The 10,608-nt window shown below is 41.1% G+C and overlaps 1 protein-coding gene across 1 annotated transcript; it reads right to left on the reverse strand.

Annotated features, from left to right (window-relative positions):
- Positions 1 to 8,698: 8,698 nt before the first annotated feature.
- On the reverse strand, positions 8,699 to 9,569 carry LOC136545669 (NDR1/HIN1-like protein 10). The gene has a single exon (XM_066537665.1). The coding sequence runs from the start codon at positions 9,504 to 9,506 to the stop codon at positions 8,829 to 8,831; it is 678 nt and encodes a 225-aa protein (XP_066393762.1). The 5' UTR covers positions 9,507 to 9,569; the 3' UTR covers positions 8,699 to 8,828.
- Between the last annotated feature and the right edge of the window lie 1,039 nt (positions 9,570 to 10,608).

A 10,608-nucleotide genomic window follows, 5' to 3' on the forward strand; every position in this document is an offset into this window, starting at 1 on the left:
TGCGTGAGAGTATAGGTAAATTGGCTAAAATAGCCGATGCAGTCATAGCAAACAAACAAAGTACATATCTTGATCATGAATAAGACCACTAATCGATAGTTTCTAATCTAAAGTCTTACCAGTGAGGTTTGACCGGATCAATGCAGCTATGGTAGTGTCATTAGATTAGATCTCATTAACTAGTGAGTTTATTAAGATTGAAATATGTCTTTGGATGTATACTATATTTGACTAGAATAGAGATAAAACAGCCGATATAGCAGAATTAAGCCATCAATTATAAGATTTAAAGCGTGACCAGATCAAAATACGACCAATTGAGATGATATGATGCCGATCTATCTCTATCTCAATCGGGTGATTTTGTTATAATTAATAAAACATTAATTACAGTAAGATCGATAATTGGTGAATCAACCAAAAATAGCAATGAAAATCTTACTAATCTTAGCATATTCGATAAATGGTGATATTGTATTAAAAACATGTTATTTAACACAAGATCGATAACTTTGATCTATATTATGATTCATAGGAGATCAATCAGCTGATGCAGCTTTACAAGCATAATACAAGTCGTGACGGTACTTACAAGCAAGCTGGAGGTCGATCAGTCGATGCAGCCCTGTTTGCTGAAGAACTCACCGAGATCTATAATGCTCCTACTCCTAATGCGATGACGAAAGTCAGAAAGATTATATTGATTGAGTGTTTGTCCTTTTTTACAATAACCAGGGTCTAGTATTTATACCCAGAACCTAAACATGAATCCTATTCAAATATGACTCATTACAATTCTTGGAATAAAAGAAAACTTCCTAAGTTAATAATAACATGGACCTCAATTTTTCTTATTTGTAGAGTCCGACAGATCTTCCTGGCACCACTCAAGTATAACATATTAACGCCGTCTGCTGACGTCATCCATAAAATAGCTGATTCTGACATCACATCTAAATCAGCGGATACCGATACACATCTAATCGATTCCTTGATGACATAATCCTAGAAACTTCGAGTTTATGCGTTCTTCTCCCTAAATTTTGGTGTAAACAATTACGTTTAAGATGCTCTCATGGCCCACACATCAGGGACACAGTCCGCACCAGGGAAGGTCCGAATCCATTTTTTTCCCGTTTCCAAAGATGTCCGATGTGATGAGGACATGGCACCTTCGGATACAAACAATGATTATAAGGTGCGCTCGTTCCTACATTTGCATAGTGGCTTTGGTTATAATTCACTTGGTTCCACGTGTACATGTCACTATTTGATTATAGGTTCAAATGTGTTTCATAATGGAAGTTCATCAAAGTTGAACTTTCGATTCGTTGGCAGCTGGATAGTGCCTCATTGGGAAGGCCATAACTCATCCATCCGGAGTGTGATCGAGGTCAATGAGCACTTGATGGAAAGCTTGTTTGATAAGCTTTCAAATAGATCTGGTTCTATCTCAATATCACGTCGGCAAGGCCTCCAAATTACCAATATATTCTATCGCTATTTCTGGCGGGAGCTACACTGTCATCATGGGCTTGTTAGACATCCTTGGGACCCAGGCCTAAGTTGGAGCACGCCCCAAGAAGATGGAGAACGCCTAAGAGATGGCCTTGGACGTCCTCCTCCTTGGCCATCACCTTAGGAGGCCAGCAAGGACGTCCAAGCCAAGCCAGAGGCCCAGTCCAATCCAAGTTCGAGTCTGCCTCGGCTGTCAGGACCAGTCTACAATAAAACGGACGCCCAGGACGCATCTGAACTCCGTTTTTGATGATCCAGATATGGATGGAAAGATAATTTCATAAGGAAACCAATGGAAGTGGTCCCACATCAAAATTCCATCAGAATCAATGGGAATCATCGAAACAAGTTGACGTCCAGAATCTGTCACGGCGCTGCGTCGTCGTCTTTTGGGCCGTTGGGCCTTGTAACGTGTTGGGACACCTTTAGGACGTGAAGAGGGATCCTTGGACATCCCTTAGGCTATATAATCAGTAGCCACCACCTACATTAGGTTTTGGGTTTTGTTTTAGATCAATATGTCATTGAACAGTCGTCGTTATCGGTTTGCAAGACCCCAACTTCGAGTGCTTAATCATTCATCTGCAATTGTCACTTCAATTGAGTTGCATTTTATCTTGTTCTTGCTTGTGTTCTTCGATTCGCAGCAGGGATTAGCCTTCTTGGCGAGGTCAACCGGATTGTGACATGGTTGTTAACCAGAGGAGACGTGGTGCTAAGGTTGCAGGGTTTGGGTCTTTGTGATCTGAAGCCGGATCGGTGTGTCGCTCTCCGAACAAATCGTTGTTTATCTTGAACCTGACGGAAGATCAGGATCCCCGTCTACATTAAGTGGTATCGGAGCTTCAGGCATACCATCAAGTTCGCATCTTACCCTTAGTTCGAGTGTTTTTGCTTTTATCCCATAGTCCAATGCCATATTTGTTTCCTATCCTATAACCATCCGCTCCATAGCCTTTGCATGATTCAGTTTCAGAGTCCGCTTTATTGAGTTTGTGTCCTAGGTCAAAGTATTGTTGCTGGTTTAGATTGTGTTATTTTCTAGTTTGTGTTGATACCTCCACCCACCGCTATTCCGTATCACCATCGGTTTGCATCTTGTGTCTACTAAATCCCTGATTTGAGCAGCTTCCTTAAAACAGTCATAATTTTTGCATCCGAACTCGAAACGGGACAAATTTTATATCTACGGAGAACGTCAGAAAATTTTAGATCTATTTCATCCTAGCATAGCTGGGTTCACAAAAATTAGATTTGCGAAATTCGATTAGGAAAATTGAGTTTTTGGGCCCACAAGTTTTAGTATGCTTTTTAGAGCACAGTCCTAATTTTCTATAGGCCACATCTTTTATTCAATTGAGCTCAAATTTTTTGTGGTTTATTCTTGTGTGCTCCTTGCTGAGAAAAAAATATCAAAAGAGCAAAAGCAAGAAAAAAAAGGTTGGACAAAAAATAAAAGAAAAAAATAGTAAAAGAGAATAGAAGATATCGAAAAGGTGCACATAAGGAACACTCAATAGCTCTATTGTTTGTGATACCTTTTGCCTTGTTCACATCCGTTGCTACATTTGATACTTGTTTCCTTTTATCCTTGTTTCCTCTCTTGTTTATCACAACTGGTGATAGGAACACGTATAGGCCAGCAACTAGGACAAGTGCTCTGGACATTTATTCAATATTGCTGTCTGTCACTGACTTGTGTGCCACATATATATATATGTTCTTTTTCATGCCTCCCAAGCTCCACATATACTTCAGATCGGTACAAAAAAAGACCCTTGCAATCTTAGTGTCACACCCTCACAGGTATCACGAACCAGCCACCGGTTGTACCGTCCACTGCTTTGCGTTGGTAAGAACCTTGTAAGAACTTGGTAAGACGTGTGAGAGTGTGATTCCACTAACCAATAAATAGTTGATAGGGCATTTATTTTGATTGCTAACAATGCCATACAACGAGTTTCTTTTTAAGTGTGAAATACAGGACATCATGGACCGACTGACTACAAGGATGGATGAAATAATTGCAAAAGCGGTCACTAGAGCGTGCACACAACCTTCCTCCTCCGCTGCTACAACAATGTCATCACCGTCACCTCCCGCATGTACTATAGAGTTTGCACAGTGCGTGCTCAGTTCTCAAATGGAGAAGGCAGAGCAAAACCAGTTCAACAACTTGTTCCAAACATACTTTGTTGTGAAGGAACGACGTTGTCGTGTTATGATTGATGGTGAGACTTGCAACAACCTTGCAAGCTTAGAGATGGTTGAGAAGCTTGGTCTGACCACACAGCCACATCCACATCCATATTACATCCAATGGGTAAATTCTTGGGATAAGATAAAGGTAACTGAAATTGCTCGTATTGAGTTTTCAATTGGTCTTTATAAGGACAGCGCATAATTTGACATAGTACCTATGCAAGCATGTCAATTATTGCTAGGCAAGTCATGGATATCTGAAAATAATGTTTTGCACAACACAGCTACTAATAAATATTTGCTCAGATATAATTGTAGAAAAATTACTTTTATACCTATGACAGCTACTAAAATTTTAAGAGAAGATCTCATGAGAGCAGAGAGAAGAAAAAATGAGCCTTTTAGAAAAGAATGGGCTATTTCAGATGTTACAATACCGTCATCTAAATCTGAATTTTTACAAAATGGAGATAGTGCTTTGCCTCTTGTTGGAACTAATATTTTGCTGCATGTATCCCAAAAGGAGGACAAGGTGACTGAGAAAGAACAGGTAGATGTATCAGGTAAGAGCTCTCTTGATGTGCTGATTTTTTACACCAATGATGCTAATAATTCTATACTAAAATCTTCTGTTGATTTACCTTTGACACATGGCGAATGTTCTACTGATTTTTGTGATAGAGAAGAGTTGTGTGATAGTGATATGATTATTAATGTGCCGCAACCAGTGAATGAGAATGATTCTTTTGTTTTGGAACCAAATACTTGTGCTAAAAATAAACAATTGCTTCCAATTGCCACTGAACAGGATGAACTAAAATTGTTGTCTTCTCTAAATACTTTGGGGTATATTGAGTTTGAGACACTATGTGCTCTGAGTAGTTTGGAGGAGAAATTTAATTGTGCAGGATTGCCATGGTTATCTAGATGTACACGTCACTTTATTGGCAAATATAATTGTAAAGGAGAGTATATGGTGCATCGTGTCTATATTTGTTTAACTCTGAAACCTCCTTTCATTGTGCAAAAATATGATCAACTAGAGGGCACCAATAGCGATAATGTTGTCATGTTGAAATCCCTAAGTTTTGTAATGAGGCAACAGGTTAAATTTCAAGAAGGGGAGCAATGTTAGCTACTACCGACAACTTGTCCACCAGCTAAGCTCAAACCGAGGACGGTTTGTTGTCAAGAAGGGGAGGATGATGAGGACATGGCACCTTCGGATACGAACAATGATTATAAGGTGCGCTTGTTCCTACATTTGCATAGTGGCTTTGGTTATAATTCACTTGGTTCCACATGTACATGTCACTATTTGATTGTAGGTTCAAATGTGTTTCATAATGGAAGTTCATCAAAGTTGAACTTTCGGTTCGTCGGTAGCCCAACAGTGCCTCATTGGGAAGGCCATAACTCATCCATCCGGAGTGCGATCGAGGTCAATGAGCACTTGATGGAAAGCTTGTTTGATAAGCTTTCAAATGGATCTGGTTCCATCTCAATATCACGTCAGTAAGGCCTCCAAATCACCAATATATTCTGTTGCTATTTCTGACGGGAGCTACACTGTCGTCATGGGCTTGTTAGACATCCTTGGGACCCAGGCCTAAGTTGGAGCACGCCCCAAGAAGATGGAGAACGCCTAAGAGATGGCCTTGGATGTCCTCCTCCTTGGCCACCACCTTAGGAGGCCAGCAAGGACGTCCAAGCCAAGCCAAAGGCCCAGTCCAATCCGAGTTCGAGTCTGCCTCGGCCGTCAGGATCAGTCTGCAATAAAACGGACGCCCAGGACGCATCCGAACTCCGTTTTTGATGATCCACATATGGATGGAAAGATAATTTCATAAGGAAACCAATGGAAGTGGTCCCACATCAAAATTCCATCAGAATCTGTCACGGCGCTGCATCGTCGTCTTTTGGGCCGTTGGGCCTTGTAACGTGTTGGGACACCTTTAGGACGTGAAGAGGGATCCTTAGACGTCCCTTAGGCTATATAATCAGCAGCCACCACCTACATTAGGTTTTGGGTTTTGTTTTAGATCAATCTGTCATTGAACAGTCGCCGTTATCGGTTTGCAAGACCCCAACTTCGAGTGCTTAATCATTCATCTGCAATTGTTACTTCAATTGAGTTGCGTTTTATTTTGTTCTTGCTTATGTTCTTCGATTCGCAGCAGGGATTAGTCTTCTTGGCGAGGTCAACCGGATTGTGACACGGTTGGTAACCAGAGGAGATGTGGTGCTAAGGTTGTAGGGTTTAGGTCTTTGTGATCTGAAGCCGGATCGGTGTGTCGCTCTCCGAACAAATCGTTGTTTATCTTGAACCTGACGGAAGATCGGGATCCCTGTCTACATTACGATGGCATTCATGGTTTAATTTCTTTTATTGCGCAAGAATCTTAGCGCGTGTTTAGTTTCAGGAAGTTGGAATTTGGGGCTACTGTAGCACTTTCGTTTTTATTTGGGAATTAGTGTTCAATCATGGACTAATTAGGCTCAAAACGTCCGTCTCGCAATTTCCCACCAAACTGTGTAATTAGTTTTTTTCGTCTACATTTAATGCTCCATGCACGGGCCGCAAATATTCGATGTGATAGGTACTGTAGCATTTTTTGGGAATTTAGGGTGGAACTAAACAGGCGTAGTGTAGCATGTAGATTTTTCTTAATTTTGTTCTTTATGAAACGAGAAAATTGTTATTATAAATTTGACTAAGTAGGTGTTTGGTTGCCCCTCCTAAATTTTAGTCGTTGTCCCATTGAATATTTGGACACATGCATGGAGTATTAAATATAAACTAATTACGAAACTAATTGTATAGTTTGCGACTAATTTACGAGACGAATCTTTTAAGCCTAATTAGTCCATGATTTGACCATGTAGTGCTACAGTAAGCATGTGCTAATGACGGATTAATTAAGTTTAAAATTTTCGTCTCATAGAGTACTGACGGATTATGTAATTTATTTTTTTATTTGTATTTGAATACTCTATATAACATCCTCCCAACACATCTTTTAAATTTTAGTCAATGGACTCAGAATACCACCTAAATACTTTAGTACTCCCTATCTATAAATTAGGCCAAATAGTTAAGACAGAGCGTCCGAAGGGTACAAAGAGCTGTCGCAGCTGAACTGATGTGGAAACAGCGTCTTATCGGCCGATGCCCTCTCCCCGCGGTTTTCTGCGCGGTGCCCCCCTGCCACTCTTTAGCCATGTTTAGATGTCCCCAATTTTAAAATTTGGCACTATAAAAAAAAAGATTCTTCGTTATATTAAACTTGTGGTACATGCATGGAGTATTAAATATTGACGAAATCAAAAATTAATTGTACAGTTTGGTTATACTTTGCGAGACGAACGTTTTGAGCCTAATTAGTCAAGATAATTATTACCAAATAAAAACAAACGCTACAGTGTAGCTACAGTCACACAAATTCTGCCGGCGCCAAATCCGGTGGCCAACTAAACGCGGCCTTAATTTTGTCGGATCTGGGTGCTGACGATGGAGGGAGACAGGGCAGCTCCCTGCTGTTGGGTCTTTGATGGAAGAGAAGGCGTTGACTTGACTCACGGCTCAGGCACTGCGGGACCAGGGGACGGCCACGGACGGAACTGCACAGGGTGAGAGGTCTACTAGATGTCTAGTAGATGCATTCAGATCGATAGTTCAATTATTTTTTTCTTTTTTCAAGTCCGTTTACATTTTACTGTGAAATTCAAGATGTACCACGCCGTCCAGGGCTTGCCCACCAAGCGTGAGAGGTCCCATCTACCTCGGGCATGTTTTGAATACTCCAAACATTCAAGAGTTACTTTTTATTCAAAAACTTTATCTTTTATTTTACTAAAAACATTTTAGATTCTTGGCTATACTTTTGGTAACTACAATGGCATAAATAAGTATTTTTGGTCATAAATTGCATTGTTAAGACTACAATGACAAAGGATCATTTAAACAATATACCATGTCACTCAAGATCAACAATAGAGGTTGAAGCGAGATAAAAAAAATATGGTAGCCGCGCTAATAATCACAAGAGAATCTTGCTTCAAGATCAACATTCATAACTGGAACGAAGGGGTCACTAAATTTGCACTCCCTTCATCTTAAAAAGAGTGTCCCTTTAGAGTTTGTGTTGGTCAATCTTTCTTAAATTTGCCTAGATTTATAGAAAAATATTAGCATCATCTGTATATGTGAAAAGATATATTATGAAAATATATTCAATAATTTATATAATAATACTAATTATGCACAATAAATACTAATATTTTTCTTATATATATTTGGTCAAAGTTAAAAACTTTTAACTTCTCGGAAAATGATAATAGTAATTTGTTTTGGACGGAGGGAGTAAACAACTATGATGTGTTCAATTTTGAATCTTTCATTAACTTGAGTTAGCCTATTTTAGTCATCATTAAACTTTAAACTTTAGTTTAACCAAGAGAAAGTTGCCGCACTTTTCTAACTCTTTGACGCGTGAGATCCAAACAAGAAAGGTTAACTGTGACCACAAGCCCACAACGAAAGGGGCACCTAACTCAATAAATCTTGCATACCTATATATGGCAATCTGTTGTTATAAACCAATAAATTCCTCACTGTTAGTAGGTCTTAGAGATTTAATAGTCCATGATAGTTGAATTAATATATAAGGATTTATTGGTTAAACCCTAAACCTAAACCCTTAAAGACTGTATACAACTTTCCAAGCAGGGTGGAAATTAACAAAAATGGGCCATAGAGAACAGAGCACAAACCACAATATGTATAATGAAAGGTGAGTAAGATTTCGAGAAACAAGTCCAGATCTTCTGAACTCCCTGATAGAAACTCTCTTCCAATCATGTCCATTGTGTGAATTGCGAAATCCTCTCCACAAACGACTCAAGAATTACACAAACTCGCCTCCTATCAAACACGATGCTCGGTAAATTCAATCCACAAATTTACCAACAATTCCAATTCAAAGAAATTACTGCCCATTCCTACAAATTTTTAGCAAATTCAGCACAATCGTCAATCACTAGCTCATCACTACTACAAGAAAAAACTAACAAATTGAACAACACTCGCCATTCGCCCGGCACGATAGCTAGCAGTTCTTGTCGGCCTTGGCGAGCTTGCATTTGACCTTCTGGAAGACGACGGCCGTCGTCCCCGGCGGCGCGAGCTGCAGCTTGAGCGGGCACGTCGCGGCCAGCTTGCACTTGGTGACGTGCGCCTGGTACCTGACCTCGCCGGCGAGCGCCACCTCCACCTGGAACAGCCCCGTGGCGTTCTCCTTCCCGAACTCGGCGACGCCGGCGTTCCCCAGGGCCACGTACGCGCCGTCCGCGCCGGAGTCGAGGTGGTACACGCGGGTCTTGCCCGCCGGGTGGACGTCCCCCTCGCCGGCGAGCTTGACGCGGTCGAACCGCTGGCCGTCGAAGCTGTAGTTCGCCTCCAGCGGCTCGGTGTTCTTGATGCTCATGGCCCAGTTCCGGTTGCGGACCGTGATCGTGAGCGAGAGGTTGTAGGCGAGCGCGGTGGCCGGGGAGGTCACGAGGGCGAACCTGGTCAGCGAGGCGGCCTCCACGGCGACCTCCACGTGGCGGATGAACCCGTAGGCGGCCAGGAGCACGACGAAGAGCACGACGGCGGCGAGCACGAGGAAGCAGATGCAGCAGCCGAAGATGGTCTCGCGCGTGTCGTAGGAGATGCAGGGGCAGCACCGGTCGCAGAACGAGTCGTAGCAGCCGCCGCCGCAGCAGCAGTCGTCGAAGCAGCACATGGCGGAGCAAATCTTGGGCTCCGGTGGCGATGGAGGGAGAAGAGATCCGCCGCGGAATGGATGGGGAACAGAGATTCGCAGCCTGATCGCTTATAGGTTCTCAGACGGGGCTTACGAGCTGGTGTTTTTCTCTCACGCTAAACCAGTGGTATAACTTATTAGCTTAGAAATCAATTAACAAACAGACAGTTGATAGGTAATTTATGTCTTTCTTTACTATTCAGCATTGCTTAAGCTGATTTATAATAGCAGCGGAACACTTAAAAAACTGTCTTTCTTTGCTGCCTTCATAGTGACTTGCCCGTTGGTGGTTGGTTGTACACTTTACAGTTGTATTAGTATTAGTAATAAATTGCTGAGCTCCTTTTGTTTGTCTTCTAACGGCCCCGTTCAGCTTACCTTATAATCTGATTTATTCGGCTTCTTTTTTCAACCGGAATAATGTTTTTCTCTCACAATAATTCAGCCGAAACAGTATTTTTCAACCAAATTCAGCCCAGCAAACGGGGCAACATGTCGAGGAAAGTTCCTTCCATCCTAAAATATCTCATTTTAATGTTCTAGGAAATCAAACTTTTTAAAATTAACTAGATGGTACTCCCTCTCTTCCAAATTATAATACATTTTGGCTTTTTTAAATTTAGATACATAATTTTTGCTATGCACTTGGATGAATACTATATCTAGATATATGATAAAAATAATGCATCTAAAAAAGTCTAAACGTCTTATAATTTAAAACAGGGAGAGTTTACCAGAGGTTTTGGAGGTAGATTTGAGGAATGGACACGAATTAGGATGATGGGTGTCTGGCTTGACATCCAAATGGGTGAGTGCTCCCTTCTCTTCCTCCTATACATCATTTCCATCTCATCTCATTCATTCTTGTTACGTAGATCATAGCGCTTTGATGTCATAATGATTCATACCCATAGAAATGCATAACTCCTTGTTCATTTGTAGGATAGACTCGAAGACAAGCTTCAATCTAGAAAATTAGGATAGTTAGTACCAATATGCATGTACAACGGTTTAGTGTTAACAAAATTGTTGATCCTGACACCATAAATTTCAAACATCTTGTTGATGAAATCATGGACAA

This window comes from Miscanthus floridulus, chromosome 3 (genome assembly GCF_019320115.1).
Source record: "Miscanthus floridulus cultivar M001 chromosome 3, ASM1932011v1, whole genome shotgun sequence".
Classification (NCBI taxonomy): domain Eukaryota; kingdom Viridiplantae; phylum Streptophyta; class Magnoliopsida; order Poales; family Poaceae; genus Miscanthus; species Miscanthus floridulus.

Excerpts from the sequence above, each read along its gene's own strand:
- LOC136545669 (XM_066537665.1), bottom strand. The coding sequence starts at position 9,506 with ATGTGCTGCTTCGACGACTGCTGCTGCGGCGGCGGCTGCTACGACTCG.